A 28,000-nucleotide genomic window follows, 5' to 3' on the forward strand; every position below is an offset into this window, starting at 1 on the left:
GTTCTGTTTCTTTTCTCAGTACCTTAAAAGTATTTTTAGTCTCTTATTTTCTACCTTGGTTCTGATTTTATAAGTATCTTTTGTTTAAGGCTGTTTATTCTACCTACATGTTCTTTACTAGTTAGGCTTACCTCTTGGTTTATTGAACAATTTGGTTAAAATCATTTGAATGATCCAATTGCTGTTGGGAGATGTATAGAGTATGGGAATATATAGAGAACGGTGGAAGATAATTTCATAAAAGATAATTTGTTACAATAATATTTAATACTGTATAGTGTAATATATTGTCAGTCATTTCGCTAGTCACCCAACTTGAAATTTTGAACTGACCAATGTATAATAAGTAGTCAATAAGTACTTATTGCCACTTTTCTTCCCCTCGAGTCTCATTCTTTCTTTGCAGTGTTAAGTTTATCTTTTGTTTTTCTTACAGTCCTACTGTCATTAGCCTTACAAAAGTACTATTAGTGCAGGTAACTCTTAACTGGTTTCTCTACGCATTCTTTCCCAGTGATTGTTTGTCTGAAATCCTGATACCTTTGTCTGCGTATCTCTTGGAATATCTTCCATTTTTCTACTCTGCCCAATATGTATATCCTCGGATTATCCTCTCTGAATCACAGTTTGCATTCATTTACTTATTAATTTTTTTTAGAATGTATTTATCGAGTGTGTCCAAGGGTCAGACACTGATTGTGTTACTCTCCTTGCTCAAAATTTCTTAGTTGCTCTTTATAGACTAGTTAGAAAAGTCTAATTCAAGGCCCTTCATAGTTTCAGCATACTTTTTCACTCTTACTTTCTGACTCACTATTCTAGATTCATGCTTGCTGTGCATTTTATATTCTATGTATGTCCAGAACCAGGCATCTTACCAGTGCCATCTTTTCTCTATCATCCAAACTGTCAAAATACGGAGCTGGCTAGTTAGCGCAGTTGGTTAGAGCACAACCTTGTAAACACCAAGGTCAAGGGTTCGGATCCCCATACTGGCTAGCTGCCAAAACAAACAAAAAAAAAACTGTCAAAATCTTGTCTGTACACTAAGATCTAGCCCAAATGCAATTACTTCTGTAAGATTCATTTGGTCATGATAGCCTGAGGGATTTTTTCTTTTCCAAAGTACCATATCAGTGTTACAGAAGTTCCTTCACTTACGGACTGGTTAGATTCCCAAAGGCTGTTTGTAAGCCAGTTTATTTCTAAGTCCTGGTAACTAAAAGGAGTTTACATTCATGGAACCCAGCTACAGTTCCACTAAAAGTGAACGAGTCAGTCCTTATATCCTTTAAAACACTTTTTCTTGATATAGGTGTGATGTGGGTATGCATGTATGTAGTCTTTTATATGTAGTCTACCCTATTTTGGAAAACAATGCCCTAATTAATACATATACTATGTACATTACATATATATAACTACATATATGTAATATATATAACATATTTATTATAAATGTGTTATATGTTATAAAAAATAAAATATGCTAAATATGTAAAATGGCATTATTTTTCAAAATGAAGTAGTTTTGTCTACAGTCAAGTTTTGTGGATTGGGTGAGAGAAGTCCATTATTTCTCCTTTACCCCTACCTCACTGATGTATCAGTAAAATCTACAAGTGTCATTGTCACCCTGCTGCTTGATTTAATGATAGACATTTTTGAATGGACTAGACCCTTGGAACTGTTTGGTTTGTAACACACTTTTTTACTAACAAGACCTTGACTATTTTTAAGTTGAAAAACTAGCCTTTGCCTGAATTACATTAGACATTGACTGTTCATGCTCTTTCAGTAGCTATATATTCAGGTCCTTTTTTTTGTCTTTCTTCACCATTTTTTCTCATTTCTTCCTGATTGCATAGGCACATAGTTAGCACTTTTCACAAGTTGTATGATTTGTTTTTTGTCCTTCCGAACTGACCCTGTTGTTGAATGATTTATTCCAAGTGTACTTAGAACATAAATTGCTTTCTTACCACATCCAGTTTTTTTTTGTTTTTTATCACAATTTTGCTCCCATTGTGATTATAGGCCTCTAGTAGTACTTTCAATCTTTCCATGCTTTCCTCGTTCTGACACTTATTAAGATGATGAGTTTAAAATTGTCCATGAAACACCTGAAAACCAAGCAGAAGTTAACACTCTTTAGACTAAAGAAGATGGGACTACGTGTAAAGGCTTAACATATGTTCTGCTAAGAGGATGGCCATAACCTCCGGGATGTCTTCCTGTAGACATCCCGGGCTACTCCACAGTTACCTATGTTCCTTACTGGAATGAATGAATGTATGTCAGACACGTCCTTTACCTCTTTGGAAGGTCAGTCCCTGTTCTGTGGAGTATAGTTGCTTACACGGGGCACCACTTGTCACTGTCCTTTCAATGACAGAGATGTGAGGATTACTCAAAGCCCAAATACTTGAAAGCAAAGAGAGGCCCAGAGGGAGTACATCAAGCTAACTCCCATAAGAAAGGAAAATGTCAGTGCAGCCTGAGAAAATAAAAGAAGCTCCTAGTCTGAAAAAGAATGTGTTAAATCTCGCCAAGGGAAGTGGATTAAAATTCCCAATGCCCCATAATATGGGAAGATGCGTCTCTTATCCTGAAAAGGCTTAAGGAGGTTTCTTACCGTTGTGTGGATGGCCTGTAGAAAGAGTCACATCGGGGTCACCAAAATGTGGCAAATGTTGAAGCAGAAACAGTAATAAACTACTCAGAGACAATGGCAATTTGCAACCAAGGGACTAGGAGCAACCGTTCACTAAGCTAGTGAAGGCCTAGAGTCAAAGTCCAATGGATATTTATTATGAAAGCTCTGAGAAAGGTATGCAAACAGAGATACAGGAGGGGGATCCCCCAAAGCAGAACTCCTGAAATCTTATTTGAATAGACAATACTGTGTACTCACTTGAGTTCAAGGATGCAGCAGTTTTTAACAGCTGGTGTTATCATCTTGAGAAATACTGTGTGCAGCACGTTACACGTGGGTACTGGCGCCATGTGTCTCTTCTGCCTGTGGCCAGAGGTCATGTCCATCCTCTTAGCAGAATACATCACAAGATGTTAACCCTATACAACTATGAGATGAAAGTGACTGCTTACAACCACTGATACCATTTTCTGGTGACAGGCATAGTTGACTTGATTTTGTTTTCCTCTGGAGCATAGCATTGCTTTTAGTCTATGAAAGTTATGAGTTGAAAGTATATAAATAAATGGTCTATGCATTGCTTATAATTTTACCATATTTATCACATCCCGCTTTGTATTCTAGTTACTTTTGTTCCTATCTAGTATTACACACCTTATATCGCCTACGTCATGTCTTTATACATCTTTTCATCTTCATTGTACTTATGTGAGTAATCTGCAAATCATATTATTTTTAGTGAGTATATTTATGATGGTTATGCTAGGAAGAAAAAAATTACATATAGTTGTGTTTAATTTCAGTCTACATTCACAATGTTCAGAAAAATAATGTATAACTTAGAAATATGAAGGCCTTTTAATAATTCATGGAGAATATTTTCAAACACTTGACTCATTTAAAAATTCCTTCTCTCTCCATAAAATGGCTTATATAATGTTTAAATGTTTCCTATAGTTAATTGTTGGCTGTTAGAATTTAAACAAATTTTATCTTTCAGCTCCTGAATCCAGACCACAGATCCACAGCCACAGTACAGATCTGCAGTGGTTCTGTAAACCTTAAGGGTGCTGTGAAATGCAGAGCTTATGTTCACAGCAATAAACCCAAGGTTAAAGATGCTGTGCAGGTACAAAAAAGTAATAACTGATATATGAAAAATGGAAGCATGTTAACATAAGTATTCAAAAATCCTAAAATTTCATCATTTTCTGTTCTCAGATTTTATAATTATTAACTTGATTTTAACTGGTGAAGGCTCAATCTGTTGGGCAGTCCAAAAATATACCATGAAATTTGTTCCAGGATTTTCATATGTGAATATCTATGTTACGCCTTTTTTGAAGTCATGATTATACAGATTTAGTAAGCGTTCCACAGTTGTGACACATTAGATTTGAAATCATTTCTCCTGAGGGAAATTAAATTTTTTAAATAACAGGAAGAGTATTCATTGGGAGAATTATTAGTTAGTACTCTATAATTTGTATAATTCAGAAATTTAAAAAAGGATGCCTGGCATTTATGTCATAGTTATACATTTCCTAATTTGGAACACTGGCATTATTTGTTTAGATGCAAAATTTCATTCATTTATTTATTTTTAATTTACTATTTAGGTGAGGTCTAGGCAAATTTGCTATGTTAAATAAATGGAAATAAAAGATGGAATGATGTATCAGTTATTTAGTGGAGAAACAAATTATGTGGTTTTTTTCGGGTAACTAAATAATGTAAATCTAGAGTATTTTATTTCTTATTGTGTTTTTGCTTTTTTTTTGTTCCCCCATAGGCAGTGAAGAGAGATATATTGAATACAGTTGCTGATCGTTGTGAAATACTATTTGAGGATATGCTTTTGAATGGAATTCCAGAAAAAAAAGTTATGAGTATAACATAAGTACTTTTATTTGCATGTGTTTGATTGATACAGTAATAGGATATCAAGTATAATAGATATATCATCTTTTATAGATAGATACCTGTCTACCTTTTATAATAATATGTCATCTTTTACTTTTACTGAATGAAAATTTTTCAGTTGCTACCCCCCAAAATTTCATAATAATTTATAATAGCAAATCTGTCAACATTTAACAATTTTAGGAAAGATTTTTTTAAAATTAAATTCTGAGTAAACTTCTACAAGAATGAGTAAATTGTGTTGTTATAATTTTAAAATTAATATTTTTTGTTAGTATCTATGAGTTCTTTCAAGAATTTAGTCATAATCAAAATATTTATTTATTAGTGTTGAGTATTATGTAATAGATTCTTTAATAGATAGTTTTATATAAAGTATATTAGTTTGTTTAATAGTTTATTAGTAATAATAGCTTATTAGCTATTACCCTAATAGATTTTTAAAAGGCCGAGACATGGTGTCTCACCCTTTAGTATCTATTACATCTTTTGGGAAACATAAACAATTTATACCATCTCAGTAATTTGTATTAAAAATAATTATTTTACTCAAAAAGAAAATTTTAATATTGAGCATGCTTTTTGAAGCTACACCCTCATCTCCTCATTCCTACTATTCAGATGTGTGTGGATTTGTAGTTGGATATGTACATAATTGAAACATACTTATTAGCTTGCTAAAGGAAAATTTTTATGTTTATAGGAAAAAAGCATACCTCCTCTATGTAATTAAATTAGTACTACAGATAGCCAGTATGTAAGGTTGGATAGATTCTTCACATTGCCAGATTTAACATTTATCCTTCCCATAATTCACAAATACCCTGAAGTTCCATTTACTAATAGTGTGTAATTTTGGTCAGACATGAATTGGTATCTTACATGCAGCAGTTGGATTGAGATTTTGGGGGAGAAGCATATGGGACCTGTTTATGTATCCATTCAGCCTAGCAGTCTCATCTTGGTGTGGCTTTGTTTTTACTACTTTACTCTGAGTGTGTGGTAACTCTTGTGGTGTTAATCGTTACTTCACTTTCTGAGCAACAGTATGTGTTATTTCTGAATTGTGAATTTTAGAACTTTTCAGGGGCATGGGGATGTATCCACCATTAATGGCAAAGATCTCCCTTGTCACATTAGTACACTCTTTTCCATTTAAAAATTCTTTACAAAAATGGTGTTATATGACTATTATTTTATATCGAGTTAGCATTTTGAAATTTTTGCTGATTTCCATTTAGTAAAATTAATGGCTTTTAATGGCAGTTGTACTATTTGTATATTAAACTTGATATATTTAGAAGTTAATGTTATCATCTAATCCTAAATTTTTAAAAAGTGAAAAAGTTTTCTCTGGACCTGCGTGAAGAGAATAGACTGTTTAGTTTGGCGAAAGACTTAGACTTTGAAGTTCTTGGATTTTATGTCTATTCCACCACTAGCAGAGTGACCTCAGGCAAATAATTCGACTTAACAGGCATCTATTTTCTCATGTGTAAAATAGAGATTATAATAGATGTGTTTTGAGTCTGTGAGATTAAATGAGATGATGTTTGTAAAGCCCCTAATATAAGTTGGTATAAGCTAAGACCTTGGTAAGTGGTAATTGCTATAATGTTAGACATGATGAAGGAAGAGAATTACTTATGTTAATTGTCTTTAAAATTCCTCAACTTTAATTTTTGGGAAATGTAGTATTGCATTTCAAAAAGAAATAAAACTTAAATAATAATTAGGGTAATTATTCTAGCAACGTGTTAGTTGATCTTAGATATCAAGATAAAAGAATAAATTACAAGTGTAATAATACAAATAAATGTAAATTCTGAACTTGAGTATATGTTCATGGAAAGATTCATATTATCTTTCAATTCTATTTTTCCACGAACTTTTTGAAGTACCTTCATATTCACCAAATTGTTAATTTTAGCTTTTCTCTCATTTTACTTAGCTTATCTTTCTTAAATACAGGTAAGATCTTGTAGATATTGTAACATCGTAAAATGTAGAATGTATACCATAAAATTATCTGAATTAGAATATTTTTGCATGTATCAGAATTCTGCAAAGGGCATATTAACTTTACATTTCTAAGTTTTGAAAGTAAACATAATCTTTGAATTCTGGCTATCCAGATGGAAGAACTTAATACCTCAATGACAGTAAGAAAAACATAAAAGTTCCAATCAATTCTTTTACGTGCTGTGTTTCTTCCCTTCTCTGATTCCCCTTGAGACATATTCCAGACTTTCTTCATTATTCTCTGTAAGTCTTCATTCAAACCTGCCCAACTTACTCTCAGTAGATGAGCTACTTGTTGCGAAAACTGGGGTCACCAGTTGTGAAATCTAACCTCCTTCCATCCCTACATCAGTATTCATTCATACCCCTGTCCTCTCAGAACATTTGTAATCCTCTTTGCCTGTACTCATGATTCCTCTCTCTGGATAGCACCTCTGCTCTTCCCTTTATGCAGATGTCTGCTTGTCCTTAAGATTCCGCTAAGGTGTCACCTATTTTACAAATTGTTCTATAATATTCCTTTATGAGCTAGCATTCTATTTTTAAACTACAGAAACCTAATTCTTATCATATTGGCTTAAATTTAAGATTTTCTTTCTCCGTTTTGAACTTATTCAAGTAATATTGAACTAGATATTCTGCCGTTGGGAGATATTCCTGAAGAATTCCTCTATGGAATACTTTTTGAGATGTGTTTTTTCCAAAAGATCCCTCTTCCCATTTTTAACCTAAAGCCAACTGGAAAACTTGGTCTTACTTAGATACTAAATTGCTAATTTAACTTTTTAGTTTGAAAGCTATACAGGCTTTTTCTCTTTTAATGAGTTTTAAATTTATTGTGACCAATTTTTTAACATTTGATTGTATAACATGTTATTCCTTTTTTTAAGGCAAACCTAGAATTAATGAAGTTTGAGATGGTTTTATAATTTTGCATGCCAATTTCACATGCACATTATAGCCATCTTTGAAAGTTTTTAACTTAATGTTTCAAGTAACTGTGGCCCAGAATAAAGCAATACAGTCCTAATTTCAATGTGTGGAAAATTTATGTGCAAAGCACAAATCACAGTAAAGTAATTCTGCAGCTAGGAGGCAATCTGGTCAAAGAGTAAAACTGTTCTGCCGGTACTCATAAGCAAACAAAATAATACCCAGAATCTGAAAGGAACACAGTTTAAGTCATGGCATTTCCCATGACACTTAAGGCATTGTTCATCATCTTCTGTTTGTAATTATATAAAGCCGTTATGAGTTTCTTGACAAGGAAATCTAGGTTACTATTAAATTGAGCCCCAGTTTTCTACTTGGTAGCTTTTTAATTATGTCTGTTGTTGAAAGAGGTTGTTCTTTACACAAAACCTACCTTTGTGAAAATTCATTAGAATCAAAGTGTTGAACTAAACAGTAATTACATGTTTATGTGGACCAGTGATACTTTATGTTAGAAACTGGGAGAAATTTTATATTTCCAGTTTCTAAGTATTCAAAGAAGAATGAAACAGTTATTTGTTATTTATTTAGATTCAGATTCTTTTTTTCTAAAAATCACTTAAGGCTGTTTACAAAGAGGCATTACAAGTAAACAGGAGAAAAATAAATTAAATATTAGTAATAATAGTGAGGCAAAGGGAAGATGAAAAAGAAAGCAAGATGGGGTTGGTAGTGAGATTAGTACAGAAAACATATGTTTTGATGTCCTCAACCTGCTTGGTACATATAGGGAAGGGGCTACACATAGTAAAATGAAGTCAGTAGCGAAATTACTACAAAAATGTATGCTGTCATATTTTGTACAATTGATTAGTTGGCCACTAATTTGGCTCCAAACTTTCATGAAGAAGGGAAAAATCAGCTATAAAATTCACAGTGCTGGTAAGGTTAAAACAAATAAGAAGGACAACAATGTCTGAAACCAGGGACAAAAGTCTCTCTTGAGTGTTACTTCATGGGACTGGGGCGGAGGGGGGAGTTATAAAAGCATGTGTAATCAGCATCCTTACATTGAAGGCAGTGATAAGCTTATAAGTCTTATGGTAGTATCATTTACATTTGTTGCAGAGGCCAGGGGTACTGAAGTAAAGCAGAATTTAGTAAGGGCAATTTTGTGTGAGATCAATTAGAAAATGAAAAAGCATTCATTTATTCCTGTTAGATGTTTTTATATAATTGTACTTCTAAAATATGTATCACTGATACCAGTGACAGACCTATCTAAATACTGATAATGTTCCTTCTTCTTTTAGATTCTGAAAAAGAGTTCTACATACTCCCTCACCGAATTTTTGTCCCCATTCCTGGATCTGCTGTAATGTTATGTGATTATAAATTTGGCGATGAGTCAGCTAAAGAAATCAGAGACCATTTTATAGAGATGGTAGATCATATGATTCAAATAGAAAATTTGGAAATTGCAGAGGAAATAAACACAGGTAATCATATGATGTTATTTAAGAACTCCATTAGACTACAGCTAGGATTACCTATGAGACGTCTAGTTTAAATATCATGTCTTCATATTTCCTTAAAGCTAGTTCTGTTTGACACTTCAGAATATTAACTGAGGCATTAAAAATATGTATCTATTTAATTTCTACATTTATAAACATGCAGTGAGTATTTTCCTGGGAAATTGTACCTAAATAGATACATTAGGTTTTCTTTAAGCCTAGCAAGTCGATCTTCATAAAACAAGTTGGGTCTTAAATAGGTAGAAATATATAGCTTTACGATATTTCTTTTAATACAAAGTTTTTTCAGAACCCATTATCTTAATTATTTAATTAAATATCATGTCATAAAATTTTTGAACCCTTTGTTTATTAAACATTTTCGTCACATTATTTGCCTTTCTTTTCATATCCCCTTTATATAATTGGGACACTAAGCTAAAATATGGACAGTTCCAAAAATTAGATCAAGATTTTGTTTTTTTTTTTGATGGCTGGCTAATACAAAAGATTATTTTTATAGAGCGTACTTTCACATTTGACCTTACTTACATTTTGGAAGGCTGTTTTTTTGTTTGTTTGTTTTGCTTTGCTTTGTTTTTGTTTTTGTTTCTACTGATTATAGGATATGAATACATGCCTGTAAGTCAATATATAAGTGTATAACAGTCTTTCTAAAACATTTAAATATATGTACTTATTTATAATATCAATAAATATTGAGTAAATAGCTATTACTCGTGAAACATAATACCTTGTAGAAAATCTTTAGGTTATTTTTGAATATGGGTGTTTATGAAATTTGAATAGCATTTTTTTAAAGTATTTTTTCTAATTTCTTAGTTATTCCTCTTTGTGTATCTAATTCCCCCCCCCCCCCCCCGCAAGAGTTAGAGTGTATAATTTACAGTACGCATGTGATTATGGTGCGTCAAGTAAGTATTTGATGTGGGAATTTCAGTCTGTCAGTAAAGCCTCAAGTTAGTTGAAGACCACCATATTTTAGTTTTTCAAGAACTGCAGATTAGTATTGATCATGATATAGAACAGTAAGTTTGTTTTAAAGGGGAAAAAAAACTATTCTAAATTGCTCAATACCTAATGTTAAAGAAGCAGCTATGTTTTAATCCTTTGAAAACCAACTGTAGCATATTCACTAGCAGATAGAAAATATTTATATTTCAAAGTAGACTGATAAAAATGTTTACTGCTTTCCAAAAAGTGTTTTTCCCAGATTAGTGACTGCATTATCTTTGCTAATCAAATTTGGAATCATGAGGGTAGGGATTTTTGTTTGTTTATTCACTTCTATGTCACTAGTGTCTAACAATAGTTCTTGAGCGATTTTATTGTTGATTACCTGAATGAATTTTATAATGGTGGCATGGGATGAATAGAATTGACCTATTTCAACCTCTTTTTTATAATATTAAAATCTATATTCCTAACTGATGGGTATTCAGATTCTATTCTTCCTTATTCTGAGTATCAGTCTGCCTCCCTATGACCTACTCTTTTTTCAATAATACAGAGCAGTAAAGCATGAGTACTACTTCCTCACTGAGGCCGTGCTTTAAATTTGAGGGCAGCTATCATGTTCTAAATATTTCAGAGCCATACAGTCCACATACGTCTTCATTATAGTTTCAAGACCACATTTCTTCTTATCACCTTATTTGTCTTCCTTTAGCTTAGGAATTTTTAACCTATGATATCCAAAACCCTTGGGGTCAGAGCTGGCTTTTAGAAGGTCCACAAACCTTCAAGTAAACTTGAAAGTAATCATATAATTTTTCCTTAAAAATACGTCTATGGTTTTCAAAGTGTTGGTGACCTAAGAAAAATTAAAATTTCTTCCTTAAATATACTCTGGTTTGCCTTTCTTGAAATATGTTACCCTGAATTGAACATAATACTCTAATAATATTAGCCATTATTCATCTAGAACCTAATATGTGCCAGACACTATTTTCAGAGTCCTATAAATACTAAATCATCTAGTCCTTATAACAACCCTGTGATATAGACAGTATTATTAAGCCTGTTTTCCAAATGAGAGTATAAAGGCTCAGAAAGTTTAACTTTTCCAGGGTTACACTGCTAATAATGGTGGAGGTGGAATTTAAACTTAGGCGGTTTGGTTCTGGCATCTGTGCTTTTTTTCTAACAATTTTGTTTTACTGCCTTTTTGTGGGACCTAACCAACGCAGACTATAGGAACTACTGCTTTGTGTAATCTAGATAATTATTTTAACCTGGCATCCTTCATTCCATCATTGTAAATATATTTAAACATAAGTGAATGATGTTACATTATCCTGGTTTAACTTCATCTTATGTCAGTACAATTTCTCACTTGTTGGCTGGAATCTTGGATCTGTTATCATATATGGTTTTTGTATTTTTCAAATTGTCAAACTCTTAGTGCATATCATATTTCTAAACTAAGAATGAGTAAGGGTAGCACCGTAGGCAGAACTTGCCTCATTTGCAAATTACAGTAAACATCAGATATGAAAGAGATTTCATTTAGACTTTTTTTAAGACTATCATCTATTGTCTTAAATATTTTTAAATCATTGTTTAATTTCAGGTTTATTTTGTAAATACGAGTGTATAGACTGGTATATATTTTATTCAGAGCTTTTAAGTTATACTTTAAAAAACAGTTCATAACACTTATTGACCTCAGTTAGTAACAGGTTAATATTCATTCTTTACACTGCCAAGACATTTAAAAAAAAATTCAAGTAGCTTCTACCACTGTAATTCATTCTTAAGAAGGTAACTATGACAATGTCCCCCAAACAAAACTAAAACCCAATAAATTCAAACACTTATGAAACCATTATATGTGCATTTGAACAAACATTTACTGCTTTTTCCCTGAGATTCACAAGGGAAGGGTCTTTGCCACTGTTGCTCAATGTTGTGTTTCCAGCATAGTCTTAGCACTTCATAGGTACTCAGTAAATATTTGTTGACAACAAATTATTGGTTTTGTCAGTCCTAGGGATTGGGTTCAAAAAGCAATAAAATGCTGATTCTGTCTACAAGGAACTAAATAGATTTTTTAAAAAAATCTGTGTAGATACTAACTTGTCACTAACTTTTAGGTGCTCAGAATAGGTCAACTCCTTCAGTGAACTTTCTCATAATTCCCTGTTCTGTGCTATTCTTTTATATTACTTGTGTACTTGTAATAATTTAAGCCATCGGTTGCATATTTAATGTTGATCTTTCACATTAGGCTGTAAGAAATTTGAGAGTTAAGTAGTAGAATATTTCTTTAGCTATCCGAGTTTCATGCCTAAAACATGATAGGTTATTCATAAATATTTTATTACTGATTTATATATGCTGAATAAGTAATTTTTAGAAAACCACAGTACATCATTTTTTCATGCTTATAAGCATATGCCTAGCCAAACATAAGATTTTTAAGGTTTGTGTAGTGCACTGTACTGAACATGATAAGGGTTTAAAAAAAGATATAATAGTCATAACTGTATGGCTCAATGGTTCAGAATATTTTAAGGGATATAGAGCATTTAAAAGACGTGAAAATATGTAGCAGTAATTGTTGTCCTAGAAATATTAATTCCAGTTTACAGCATTTGCTATTTTATCTATTTATCAGATATTTATTAAGCATTTGCTCTGTTTAAGTCAATGTGATATATAAAAATCAATAAATGGATTCCTTTCCTCAAAAAGCCTATAATCTGATTTTGAAGATAGAATGTGTATGCATTACTAATTATTTGGAGAATGTAGTAAGGTCCTAAAGAGTACTTAAGAACTTAATCAAGGCTTTTTTCAAGATGGCGGCGGCTGCGGCGGCTGGCGCGGAGTAGCTGAGGTGGAAAAGGTGGCCACTGGGCCTCAGGCAGCCGGGAAACCTGTGGACCTTCCTCTCGCCATCTCCTAAGGGAGGACTGCTGCTGCTGACCGATCGTGGGGGGTGACCGCCACTTTGCCCCTGGCAGGAGAGGCTGCCTCATTTACAGGCAACAGCTTTGAAGTGTGGAGCAGGAAAAGAACTGTGCAAAAGCGATTCTCGAAACAGGGAACACGGCGCCAGGGCTGCTGTGGATGCAGCCAGGATCCCGGAGGCCGGGGCCGCGCTGAAGGCGGCCAGCTGCCCTACTCAGGATTCGAGGTTTCAGGCTGGCATTAAAGAAGATTCCTGGGAGCGCCCGAGCCGCGCCGCGACTGAACAGCCTGAGGCGGCAGCGGCCGAGAACTGGGAAAGGCGGCAAACCTGAGACAGAGAGCAAGCACCCGACCTGGCACAGCACTGTGAGTGATCCCTGGCACAGCTCTGTTCGGGGGGGTGGATGCCCACGCGGCTCCCGCCTGCACCACCAGGCCACTCACCGCCCGGTGCTGCCTCCATTTTCCCAGGTGCGGGCAGCTCCGCCCTGCTCGGCCATCACTGAGCCCTCCCACTTGCTTGGCCTGGCGCCGGGCTTTCCGGAGCCTGCGACCGGCCTCCGCTCCCACTCCCTCCGCAGTTCTCTGGCGGGGCTGGTGGCGGGGGGTGTCCCGGGCCAGTGTCGGGAGGGCAAGGAAGTACGGGCGGGCCGACTGTCACTCCACCATACCCTGGACTCCGGCCCCAGGTAAACTCCCTGTTACTGGGAGGCAGATACCATCTCTGCGGCCACCAGTTTGGAAAAAAGCCTAACGAATTTCTGGTTGGGAATAGTGTGGTAGGAGAGTTCCCAGGTCTGCTTGAACCTGCCGGAGACCAGGCTGCAGGTGGGCGCTAGACTCGGTTTATACTGGGGGGATACAAAGGTGAACAAGACCCGAGAAAGATCTACATAGTGCTACAAAGGCACTCAGAGAGACCGGTCGTCTGTGCCCAGCAGAAACCTGGTAGACTTCCTGGGCGAGGCGGTGCCGAGCAGGGTCTTGAAGGCCCAGCTGAGAGACGAGGGGTGCAGAAGACACGCCCCAGCCCAGCACAGTGCGCACAGAGTGGGGAGACGTGCGGCCAGGGAGGCGGAGACTCGACAGAAACCACACACCCGGTGGGGTCGCCACTGCACGATCTAACAGCCTGGGCCAGAGCACACGGACAGGGAGAAGTCCTGCACAGGAAGTGAAAGCTCAACAGAGATCACACACCCTGTGGTACGTGATCCACCAGCCCAGCAGAGTCCAAGTTGACCAGAAAGGTGGTTCCCCGGAGAAGCCCAAGACCCGAGGCAACCACACACACAAGGCACTAGAGGCCAACTGAACAGTCACGGAGGGAGCCATATGAAATTGGCAACCACAGCAACATCCTAGTTAGTCATTAGTCTCAAACTGGTGAACTGTGAAACCCCCGGCCACAATGAATAAACACCAAAAAAAAGATACCAGAAATACAAAAAATCAAGAAAGTACACCACCAAAAGTTAATAAATCTCAAACTCTAGATCCTATAGAACAAGAAGCCCTTGAAATGACTGACAAGGAATTTCGAGTGATAATTCTAAGGAAACTGAATGAGATACAAGAAAACTCAGCTAGACATCATGATGAAATGAGGAAAAGTATACAGGATCTGAAAGAGGAAATGTACAAGGAAATCAATGTCCTGAAAAAAAATGTAGCAGAACTTGCTGAACTGATGAAGTTATTCAACGAAATAAAAAGCACAACGGAGAGTTTAACCAGCAGGCTTGTCGAAGTTGAAGAGAGAACCTCTGAACTTGAAGATGGGCTGTTTGAAATAACACAAGCAGACAAAAAGAAAGAAAAAAGAATCAAGGACATTGAAGAAAATCTGAGAGAGATATCAGACAACCATAAGCAATCAAATATCCGAGTCATGGGTATTCCAGAAGGGGAGGAAAATGGAGATTCCATTAAAAACATATTCAACAAAATAGTAGCAGAAAACTTCCCAGGTATAGGAAAAATCACAGATCTTCAGATCCAGGAAGCTCAACGGTCTCCAAATGTATTCAACCCAAAAAGACCTTCTCCAAGACATGTCATAGTCAAATTGGCAAAACTCAGAGATAAAGAGAGAATCTTAAAAGCTGCAAGAGAGAAGCGTCAAATCACCTATAAGGGAGCCCCAATCAGGTTAACATCAGGCTTTTCATCACAAACCCTAAAAGCTAGAAAGGAATGGGATGATATTTTCAAAATACTAAAAGACAAAGATTGCCAGCCAAGAATACTCTACCCTGCAAGGCTATCCTTCCGAAATGAGGGCCAAATAGTATATTTCTCAGACAAATAAAAACTGCGGGAGTTCACTACCACAAGACCACCCTTACAAGAAATCCTCAAGGGAGTACTGGGTTTGGTTCCTGAAAAATAACTACCACTGCCATAAAAACCCAAGAAAAATCTAAACCCGCTAGTATAATAAAAGTGGCATTCATGAAGAGAAAACAAGCTAACAAAAAGTATCTACAACCTAAGGAACCAACAAACACAGAAAGCAAACAGTAAATCAGAAAGCAAGGAACAAAAGACACCTAAGACAACCAAATAACCAGTAAAATGCTAGGAATAAATCAACACCTTTCAATAACAACTCTTAATGTAAAAGGCTTAAATTCCCCAATTAAAAGACACAGACTGGCTGACTGGATCAAAAAGCAGGACCCAACTATATGCTGCCTACAAGAGACCCACCTCACCCATAAAGATTCACACAGACTAAGAGTGAAAGGATGGAAAAAGATTTACCATGCAAACAGAAAAGAAAAACGAGCTGGAGTAGCTATTCTTATATCTGACAAAATAGACTTTAAACTAAAAACCATAAAAAGAGACAATGAGGGACACTACTTAATGATAAAAGGACTGATCCATCAAGAAGACATAACAATCATAAATCTGTATGCACCCAATGTTGGAGCAGCCAGATTTATAAAACAAACTCTATTAGACCTAAAGAAGGAAATAGACACTAATACCATAATAGCAGGGGACCTGAACACCCCACTGTCAATATTAGACAGATCATCTAGGCAAAGAATCAGTAGAGAAACACAAGATCTAAACAAGACTCTAGACCAATTGGAATTGGCAGATATCTACAGAACATTCCACCCAACAACCTCAGAATATTCATTCTTCTCAGCAGCACATGGATCATTCTCCAGGATAGATCACATATTAGGTCACAAATCAAGTCTCAATAAATTCAAAAAAATTGCAATTATCCCATGTATCTTCTCAGACCACAATGGATTAAAACTAGAAATTAATAACAAACGAAACTCTGGAAACTATACAAACACATGGAAATTAAACAGCATTCTACTTAATGACATATGGGTCCAAGAAGAAATCAAGCAGGAAATCAAAAAATTTATTGAAACTAATGAAAACAATGATACATCATACCAAAACCTGTGGGATACTGCAAAAGCAGTATTGAGGGGGAAATTTATTGCATTAAACGCTCACTTCAGAAGAATAGAAAGATGGCAAGTGAACAACCTAACACTTCACCTTAAAGAACTAGAAAAACAAGAACAATCCAAACCTAAAGTTAGCAGACGGAAAGAAATCATTAAGATCAGAGCAGAACTGAATGAAATTGAAAACCAAAAAACAATTCAAAAGATCAACGAATCAAAAAGTTGGTTTTTTGAAAAGATAAATAAAATTGACAAACCATTAGCATGGCTAACAAAAAAAAGAAGAGAGAAGACTCAAATAACAAAAATTAGAAATGAAAAAGGCGATATTACAACTGATGCATCTGAAATACAAGGAATCATTCGAGACTACTATAAACAACTATACGCCAACAAATTTGAAAATCTGGAGGAAATGGATAAATTTCTGGACACACACAAGCTCCCAAAACTGAACCGTGAAGACGTAGAAAATTTGAACAGACCAATAACAATAAAGGAGATTGAAGCTGTTATCAGAAGGCTCCCAACAAAGAAAAGCCCAGGACCAGATGGATTCACAGCAGAATTTTACCAAACATTCAAACAGGAATTGACACCGATTCTTTACAAACTATTCCAAAAGATTGAAACGGACGCAAATCTCCCAAACTCATTCTATGAAGCAAACATCATCCTGATACCAAAACCAGGTAAAGATATAACCAAAAAAGAAAACTACAGGCCGATATCCTTGATGAATATAGATGCAAAAATCCTCACTAAATTACTAGCAAACAGAATACAGCAACACATACGTAAAATTATTCATCACGATCAAGTGGGATTCATCCCAGGGATGCAAGGTTGGTTCAACATACGCAAATCAATAAATGTGATACACCATATTAATAAACTCAAACACAAGGACCGTATGATCATCTCTATAGATGCTGAAAAAGCATTTGATAAAGTTCAGCACTCATTCATGACAAAGACCCTCTATAAGTTAGGTATAGAGGGAAAGTATCTCAACATAATTAAAGCCATATATGCCAAACCCACAGCCAATATCATCCTGAATGGGGAAAAGCTGAAAGCTTTTCCTTTAAGAACAGGAACTAGACAAGGATGCCCACTCTCACCACTCCTATTCAACATAGTGTTGGAAGTACTAGCCAGAGCAATCAGAGAAGAGAAGGAAATAAAGGGCATTCAGATTGGAAAAGATGAAGTCAAACTGTCCCTGTTTGCAGATGACATGATCCTATATATCGAACAGCCTAAAACCTCTACAAAAAAACTGCTGGAATTGATAAATGATTTCAGCACAGTAGCAGGATACAAAATCAACACACAAAAATCAGTAGCATTTCTTTTCTCCAATAGTGAACATGCAGAAAGAGAAATCAAGAAAGCCTGCCCATTTACAATAGCCACCAAAAAATAAAATACTTAGGAATTGAGTTAACCAAGGAGGTGAAAAATCTCTATAATGAGAACTACAAACCACTGCTGAGAGAAATTAGAGAGGATACAAGAAGATGGAAAGATATCCCATGCTCTTGGATTGGAAGAATCAACATAGTGAAAATGTCCATACTACCTAAAGTGATATACAAATTCAATGCAATCCCCATCAAAATTCCAAAGACATTTTTCTCAGAAATGGAAAAAACTATCCAGACATTTATATGGAACAATAAAAGACCACGCATAGCCAAAGCAATGCTGAGCAAAAAAAATAAAGCTGGAGGCATAACACTACCTGACTTTAAGCTATACTACAAAGCTGTAATAACCAAAACAGTATGGTACTGGCATAAAAACAGACACACTGACCAATGGAATAGAATAGAGAATCCAGAAATCAACCCACACAGTTACTGTCAGCTGATCTTTGACAAAGGTACCAAGCCTATTCACTGGCGAAGGGACTGCCTCTTCAGCAAATGGTGCTGGGATAACTGGATATCCATATGCAGGAGAATGAAACTAGATTCATACCTCTCGCCGTATACTAAAATCAACTCAAAATGGATTAAGGATTTAAATATACACCCTGAGACAATAAAACTTCTTAAAGAAAACATAGGAGAAACACTTCAGGAAATAGGACTGGGCACAGACTTCATGAATACGACCCCAAAAGCATGGGCAACCAAAGGAAAAATAAACAAATGGGATTATATCAAACTAAAAAGCTTCTGCACAGCAAAAGAAACAATTAAAAGAGTTAAAAGACAACCAACAGAGTGGGAGAAAATATTTGCAAAATATATATCTGACAAAGGATTAATATCCAGAATATATAAGGAACTCAAACAACTGTACAAGAAGAAAACAAGCAACTCAATTAAAAAATGGGCAAAAGAGCTAAGTAGGCATTTCTCTAAGGAAGATATACAAATGGCCAACAGACATATGAAAAAATGCTCAACATCACTCAGCATCCGGGAAATGCAAATCAAAACCACATTGAGATACCATCTAACCACAGTTAGGATGGCTAAAATCCAAAAGACTATGAACGATAAATGCTGGCGAGGCTGCGGAGAAAAAGGAACTCTCATACATTGTTGGTGGGACTGCAAAATGGTGCAGCCTCTATGGAAAATGGTATGGAGGTTCCTCAAACAATTGCAGATAGATCTACCATACGACCCAGCTATCCCACTGTTGGGAATATACCCAGAGAAATGGAAATCATCAAGTCGAAGGTATACCTGTTTCCCAACGTTTATCGCAGCACTCTTTACAATAGCCAAGAGTTGGAACCAGCCCAAATGCCCATCATCGGATGAATGGATACGGAAAATGTGGTACATCTACACAATGGAATACTACTCAGCTATAAAAACGAATGAAATACTGCCATTTGCAACAACATGGATGGACCTTGAGAGAATTATATTAAGTGAAACAAGTCAGGCACAGAAAGAGAAATACCACATGTTCTCACTTATTGGTGGGAGCTAAAAAATTAATATATAAATTCACACACACACACACACACAAACCGGGGGGGGGGGGGGGAGAAGATATAACAACCACAATTATTTGAAGTTGATACGACAAGCAAACAGAAAGGACATTGTTGGGGGGGGAGGGGCGGAGGGAGAAGGGAGGGAGGTTTTGGTGATGGGGAGCAATAATCAGCCACAATGTATATCGACAAAATAAAATTAAAAATAAAATAAAATAAAATATAAACCTATGCTAAAAAAAAAAAAGAACTTAATCAAGATAATAATCAGAATTTTAGGTCTCTGGTGTTTTGGTTAATAATTCAATCAGAAAAAATATTTCAATTATAAGTATTAGCAACCTATAATCTACAATAACGAAGATTTTTGGCATTAGTTTAGTATTTTAAAATTTTAGTAAATTATATTAAAAGTCCCATAGTTTTGAATGATACTCATTTTTTCAAATAAATGAAAGATTTATGTTTAGCCTCAACACAGTATACTTACTCATTATTTTCAGAATGAAATGCTATTCCCTAATGAATTGTTTTTATCATTAATATGTATACTAAATGTATTTCAATCCTGTTTCTAGGCTTTCCCTCAGTAAGCTTTATCATTAGCATTGTTTGTAACATGTTAAATATTAGCATGAACCAGTAAATATAAAGTATTTTAAAATAATTTTTAAATCTTAGATGATATAAATATTAATCTATATGTCTGTTTTTGTGGATTTTAATTTTTATAAGCTTTTAATATTGGAACTTAGTATATGATTTACACTGTATTTTAAAAGTATTTACTGTCTATTTTTCTCTTTTTATGTGGGCAGTCTAGTATAGAGGTGGGTTAACTGAGTAGGAAGCATTTAATATTACAAAAACAAAGGAAACAAAACAGCATTTTGGAAAATTGAGGTGTATATGCTTATATGTACGCTGTTATCAAACTCATCGTTTGTAGATGGTCGTACATACTTTTCTAATACAGAAAATTTAGATGGTTGTACATATTTTTCTAATATAGTACAATGGGAAATACAAAGAAATGGGTTATTCTGAAACAAGGTAATTTGCTCTATAATAGAAGAATGAACAAGAAATTATCAGAACACTTAGCAGAGGCACTGTCTCTGTAAGAGATCCAGGGAAAGCTTATCAGAGCAGATGACATTTGAGTTGATTTTGGAGGATGAATGCAAGTAAAAGTAAATAGGCTTTTTAGGAATTGAACACTGCTCTGAGATGTATTATAGCCAAGAATATGATTTGTCTAAAAATTATATTAGTTTTGCGTAATCAAGTATTTGTTTAATTAGAAGGAATAATTTAGTAATTCTGTGTATTTTTAATAGAGAACACATTCCCAAATTAAGGAATAGGGTAAAAACAAATTTTAAGAGAAAAATTAAGAATTTTTGCATAAACATTTCATTGATTTTGAATTATATTCACTTACTCATTCACTCTTTTACTCATTCATTCATCTATTCATTTACTCAAAGATATTAGATGCCGTAATTTTACCAAGATAGTGTTTTAGCTTGAGTCCAGGTCTGCTACTTACAGTTATGTAAGCATACACAAGTCCCCTCTGTGCCTAAGTTCTCTTGGGGTTGATGTGAGAATTTGGTTAAAATGTTTGGGAAGATACTTTCTAAACAGAACGAAATGCATAAATGGAGGATGATTTTAATGCATTATTAAACTTTGAAATAATCAATCTTCTAAATTATAATGAAAAACATTAATATTAAAGTGTAAAAGTAATGTTTATCATATGGATGGATTTTTCTAATATTTGAAATTAAAGTGGAGTTCAAATGTTCAGATTTAAAAATTGAAATCAATTACTACACATTGAAGAGCATTAAACTTGTTGTAAGTATCTGGCTTTATTTTCTAAATATTTGATATTATTATTCACTTGATTATTATTTAACTATTTTTGTTTTATAATATGGTTGCCAAGTAGTTGCTATATTTAAAATATATTTTGCCAAGTAAGTGTCTTAAAATAACATACTTTTAAATGACTTAAGGGGTGAAGAAAAATTTGTTTGTCAAAATGACTCACTTAAGATGAGGGATAACTATGGCTTTAAAATTTCTTAGATTTGTTAGTCATCTCCTAGTAGACATTAACTTAATAATTCAGATATACTTTATCCATCATATCAGCTAAAAAATATTTGGAAACACATCTTTAAAATCTGGTGAAACTCATCTTTGTCAATTCGGTTTTGATAACAGAGCTGAAATTAATTTTTGTTGTTTGGCTAAACATTGATAATTTAATTATAAAGGAAAAATGAGTAATATGCTGACTATAGTGATATACATCATTAATTTAGGATTCAGAGATAGGGAAGAAGACAGCCAGCTAAGGAGTTCAAATCCTCACATTTAATTTTAAGCTTCTAAGTAGTCCTGCCTACCTACCATCAGCTTGGAATGACATCTGCAACTTTACATGCACTCACGATGGCTCTTGTTTTCTCTTTTCTTGACAGTTGCTCAAGGTTACTTTTTCGCGTGATTAATTTGGGATTAGTCTGAATTTAAAGTCACTTGGTTTTAGGAACTGGTTAAGATCCAACTTCTTATTGAATCATCATGTTACTAGCATTTAAATTTCAGATAATATATTGAAATATTGTTGAAATGACAGTATCTGAGATTAATGTTAAGATCTTACAAGCCCCCACCAAAATCACAGACAAATAAATTATTGTGACAAGACCTTATTCATCCTTGAAAAACCTTCAGCTTCAGTAAAATTATCTCAAATTTGTATCAAATCACATGATTTTGTGTGACAGATTTAAAAATGCAAATAGCAGAGCTGTGGAATGTTGTTTATAAAAGTAAATTATTTGTGCAGAGGACTTGACCTACTAAAGTATGATCTTCATATATAATAACTCAATATTACATGTATAAGTAATATGACAAAATAATTTTTGTGCTGTTAAGTATTCAAGTAAAAAATTCTTGTAGTTAATAGGTATAATTCATGTTTATCCATTATTTTTGTTTATTTTAACACGAATAAAATGATATTATTCTTTCAACTTTTAGACCTGCGGACTGAAGTTGGAAGAAATGTATGGTCAGTAGGCTAATGCAGCCTTTGGGAAAACTAGAAATACTAGAAATATAGAAGACTAGATAGTTCTAGAGACAGTTCATAATAAGAATTTGTTGCTCTTTGTGACTGATTTGATGTGAGAGTAGAAAAAAAGTGGAGGGTTTTATGTCTGTTTTTAAAGTACTTTAGTTATATGGTTGAAGACGAAAAAAACAGTAGTGTTGCCCTCAATTGTAATGAGATAGTTACAAGGATTATTTCTAAAAATCACACTAAACTTTTCTGCATGAGAAATTAATGAATAATAGGTAATTGTTTTCTTTTTCTTTCATCTATTTTGGTACCACAGATATCTGTTCCTGTGGTTCGTTTATGTGTAATATGTACCTTGTGAGCCTGTCCTAGTTTATTGGAATATAGAGATGTCTATAAGGACATTTTAAATTCAAACAATAGGCTATTTTACTTTAAATTTAAACAGTAGTATTTACTATCTCTCACTCTGTGGTTCTCTTTTCTTTTTTCTTTTTGTAAATAAAGGGATTAATCTGAAGTAGTTCCCTAGAGTTCTACAGAGCAGCTCTCCACTACCACCTCTAGGGGAGTGGGGGCAGGGGGAAGAAAGGAACTGGTCTGGCTCCAGGAGCCCTCCATCCCTGCTTCAACCTGAGTAGTACTACTTTCATCTATTTTACCAACTGAGATTTTCTGTTAGATTTTATTTGTTTTCATAGGATTCTTCAGCACTGGAAAAAAATCGAAAATCACTGGCCTATGTGACTTCTAAGGATGTTATCAAACACTTTTAAAAAGTGTTAAGTAAATTCAGATAGGCCAACCTTCATAAATTGCTGGCAGCATAATGAAGTAGAATGAGAACCTGTGTTTGAATCCTTAGTCAACTGTTCATGACCCTCCCAAGTTTTGCACTTAACCTCCTAAGTTTTGTTTTCCATCTGTAAAATGGGGTGATGTGCTTGCCTTGCTTATTAACATTCAGAGTTGTTTTAAGGTCAAATTTCTGATCATATTTTGATTATATATTTCAAATGTCAGATTAGATCGAGTCAGCAAACTTTTTCTGTATAAGGCCAGATAGTAAATATTTTAGGCTTTGTGTGCCACATGAGGCCTCTTTCACATATTTTCTTATAGCCCTTTAAAAATGTAAAAATCCATTCTTAGCTTGAGAGCTGTAAAAAAACGGATTTGGCCCTTGGGCTGCAGTTTGCTGATCCCTGGTTTTATTATTAATATCTAATATTTGAAAATATTAATTGCTAAAACCACCAATAAGAATGATATAAATTATTCTCAAGTAAGACTGAAATTTACCCTGTTACTGTCTGGTTTGATTTTTGATATCTATTTATCTGTACTAGTATGTGGCCCTCTGGTTTAGGTCATTGATAAAGCTATATTAAGTGTTTTGAAAACTGTAAATTTGACATATATTCCATGAAATTTAATTCACTATAATTTTGGTAATGAGCAAATTCATTATGTTATAAAAAAGACAAATGGAAAGAAAATGTATGTCTATTATATGTATGTTCTTTATAATGTTCTTTAAGACTCAGTTTAAAATGGTAATTCTCGTTTTATGTAGGATTTCTTATTATTCTCTTGCAGCTTGTGTAAAGTCCTCTATGAATATCGAAGCTTCATTTGACAGCACAGATGATGAACAACCAATTAAAACAATAGTATTGAAAATTCAGCAAAACATAGGTATTTTGCTTCTTTTATAACATTGAAAAGATAATATTTTGGATTTGAGTTTTTTGTTACTTTAAAATTATTTTTATTTCATTTTGCTTCTTTAAAAGTCCTAGATTAAGTTAGTATTTATTGAGTATTATGGGAATTACCAGGCCCGGGAGGTAGAAAGATTGATAATGTATTATCATCTAACTGCCCTCAAAGATGTCACATCTTATTAATATTTTTGGTGTTTCTTAGGAGAAAAACTTGTAGAGTTTGAGAAACAATTAGTATAGGAGGGCCAATGTTTTCCAAACTGGTATTCCTAGAATTTACTATTGCAGGCTTTGATATGTGTTCTATGAAAAAAAAGTCACATTCAAGGGAGGCTGGCCGGTTAGTTGCTTGGTTAGAGCATTGCTGATAACACCAAGGTCAAGGGTTCGTATCCCTGTACTGGCCAGCCACCAAAAATAAAATAAGAAATAAAGGTGCCAAGAAGTGCGGCAGACATTTTAACATTTTTCAGACTTTTTGAGCAAAGATCATGTAGCTGTTGTTTAGTGGAATAACAATTTGAGATATGGTAAGCATCAAGACTTGACAGAGAGGGAGAGTTAGGAGCCCGAAGATTTAGTTGTAGTTGTTGTCACTCATTAGATAAACTTAATTACCTAAATTCTTTAAACCTGTGTGTATGTGTTCATCTCTGTGGAATACTACGGTGAGTTTCTTTTTTATAATTTCCTGTAATCAGGAAAAAAAATTACCAACCCAGACTTACTAATTCTCAGATTTTATAATGGCAGAACCTGGGCTTCTGCAGTTTTCAGTTGCTACACAAATGACTTTGCATTATGGTTGAGAACCACTGCCCAATGGAACTGTCTTTTTGGTTTAAGCTAATCAGCATGACACAGCTGGTTTGCCAATATAAATATTCATAGAAGCATTTTAAAGTATTTGTTAATCTCTCTCTTATATATGGCTGAGTGCACACGTGTGTAAACCACTTTGTCCAACATTTGCAATCTAATTTTTCAACTTATTTTATATTTTTCTCTAAGACTTTTCTGGGTTTGCATGCGTGTGTGTGTGTGTGTGTGTGTGTGTGTGTGTGTGTGTGTGTGTATGTGTGTGATAGAGTGTGTATGTGTATGAATGGTTTCTTTTAGACTCATCAGTTACCCACGTTTCTGAGCCTAGGATCAGTTAAGCCTTTTTTTTTCTCATTCCATTTCCATTTGTGTTTGTTTTACTTTTAGGTGTGATTGCAGCATTTGCAGTTGCAGTCCTTGCTGCGGGTATTTCCTTTCATTACTTCAGTGACTAGAGTGAAACACAGAGCTTCCTGGTTATCCAGAGAACACTGACCAACAAATATGAATAATAAAGATATAAACAATCCATCTGCATTGATGACAAGTAGAAGCCAGATCTGCTGCTATAATGCCTATTAGGTGTGTTTCTAACTAAAAATGAAATCACCAGCTACCTTGTTTAGCTCTGCTTCTATTGTATAGGTTGTCCATGTTTCCAAAAATAAAGTTCTACATCCAGATGGAAGTTGCATGTAACAAATCATTATTATTGAAGGTTCAAAATGATGGGAAATTATCATATATTTTAGTCATGTTGATCTGGATCACACATTGATCAGGATATTAAAAATTTGAGCGGTAAGTGTTGACTCAATATCTTAGTAATAGAACATCCTAAGAAATTTCTACCAAGTGGGGCAACAATTTATGGAGTATGTTCATCCTCTTGGGCTTTTCTTTTTTTTTTTTTTTTTTTAAAAAGATGACCAGTAAGGGGATCTTAACCCTTGACTTGGTGTTGTCAGCACCACGCTCAGCCAGTGAGCGAACCAGCCATCCCTATATGGGATCCGAACCCGGGGCCTTGGTGTTATCAGCACCGCATTCTCCCGAGTGAGCCACGGGCCGGCCCTAGGGCTTTTCTAATATACGCTTAGTTCCAATATTCTGTGTATTTTGTTCTAATCAAGGAGTAGGAAGACTTTTTCCAGAGAGGTTCGAATTAGTTAGAAATAATATAAATCACATGTTTTTTCAGGTTAATGTTAGGTTAGTGTATCGTAACTTTTAACATATTAAATAAGGCTTTTGCTTACAGCAGTTTGTTAGACTAGGTATTGTAAAACAACTGGATTCTGGATAAAATCTACTTTTGAATAGGCTCAAAGGAAGTAGGAGAAATCTCCAAGAACCATACCTCTATTCTTCCTTCCCCACAAAAAATTAACACATTTTAAGTTGGGAATCATGAATACTATATTAAGCATGCAAGTGGACTATGGTTGCCCAATGGCAAATAACAATGGTAGCACTGCCATATGCAGTTTGCTTTGAACCTGAAATTAGGAAAGAGATCTGAATCAGAGATGCTGCTCTAGGCAGGACAGTTGAAGAAGGTTAAGTGGCCTTCGGTTTGTAGTACTCTGGCTCCTGGCAGAAACAAGGGGGAAACATTCCTAATTTAGGCCCAAGGCTTTCATTGATTATGATCAAGTAATATTATTTCATGACTAGAGATCACCAGGTACAAATTAAAACTAGCTACCATGAGAAAGAACCTATAAAGTAAACATGGAATTCAGTTCTCCAAGGACTCATCACCAACATAAGATATGAAGGATGAAACCACAAGCAGGTCTGAAAAAGAACTAAATGGAACTCCTAGAAATGAGAAATATATTTATTGAAATAAGAAAAAAGAAACCCTCAGACATACTGAATATCATTAGATCAGTTGAAGAGACAAGTGAACGAGAAGCTAGATCTAAATAAATTACCCATGGAGCAGCAAGGAGAAACAAAGAGCTAGAAAATATTAGAAAGTTACGAGATATGGAGGGAAGAACTATAATGACTATGTGTACTAAGAGGAGAGAATACAAAGAATGGAGGAAAGGCAATATTTGAGAGAGAACAGTTTTTTACATTTGTTAGAAAAACATGAATTCATAAATTAAGAAAGCACAATATATCCCAAACACATATTTAAATAAAATCCACTGCTAGACCAAAAGTGGTGAACTGCATAGTACCAAACACAAGATTTAAAAAGCAACCAAAGGGGGAGAAAAGATTACCAATGAAGGGAAGACTACAAATAACTTAGTTGGTTTCCCAATAGCAACAATGTGCCCAAAAGATAGTAGAATAATACCTTCAGAATTCTGAGAAAAAAAAATTATTAGTCTTAGAATTTGCACCAAGCAAAACCAAAACAAAGATACGTTCAGATGAAAAATAGATTTTATTATCTACAGACCTATTAAACTACAAAAGGATGATCTTCAAGAAAGAAAATGATTTGAAAAGAGTGATCTGAAATTGAAGAACTAGGGAGCAAATAAAATGACCAAAATGTAAATTTAAAGTGTTTGCATAAAACATGATGAAAGAAGTGTTTATAAAAAATTGTAAACAAACTAAATAACATTGTTATGCAACGTTAATAATGTGGAATTTTAAAATGAAAATTGAAAAACTGGACAGTAGCTTATAAGATGGGAGGAGGGTGGTTAGAATTAAAGTTTTCCGAGTTACTTTTATTGTTCAGAAAACTAGTTAAGATACTGGTTAATTTTAAATTGATTATGTTAAGTATGTAGAGTCAAACTTCAAGGGCAACTGCTAAAAGAATAGGTAGGGGATGAATCATTCCAAAGGAAAAGAAATTTAAAATACAGAATAGGAATGCACTAACAGTACAAATAAAGGACAAAACTGGGGGGGGAGGGAGGCAAAATTAGAAATTAAGATGAAGTCTAATACTAATAATTAAAATATA

The 28,000-nt window shown here is 34.6% G+C and overlaps 1 protein-coding gene across 1 annotated transcript in view; it reads left to right on the top strand.

The window, feature by feature from the left end:
- Window positions 1–25,739, top strand: part of ODR4 (odr-4 GPCR localization factor homolog) — a 42,541-nt gene extending 16,802 nt beyond the window's left edge. Inside the window, exons 10-14 of the mRNA XM_063105433.1 lie at window positions 3,657–3,785; window positions 4,449–4,537; window positions 8,846–9,033; window positions 24,107–24,205; window positions 25,444–25,739. Of these exons, the coding sequence (XP_062961503.1) occupies window positions 3,657–3,785; window positions 4,449–4,537; window positions 8,846–9,033; window positions 24,107–24,205; window positions 25,444–25,511 (573 nt within the window). The 3' untranslated portion in view covers window positions 25,512–25,739. The remainder of the gene's footprint in view (window positions 1–3,656; window positions 3,786–4,448; window positions 4,538–8,845; window positions 9,034–24,106; window positions 24,206–25,443) is intronic.
- Window positions 25,740–28,000: the final 2,261 nt, after the last annotated feature.

Source organism: Cynocephalus volans, chromosome 8 (genome assembly GCF_027409185.1).
Source record: "Cynocephalus volans isolate mCynVol1 chromosome 8, mCynVol1.pri, whole genome shotgun sequence".
Taxonomy (NCBI): Eukaryota; Metazoa; Chordata; class Mammalia; order Dermoptera; family Cynocephalidae; genus Cynocephalus; species Cynocephalus volans.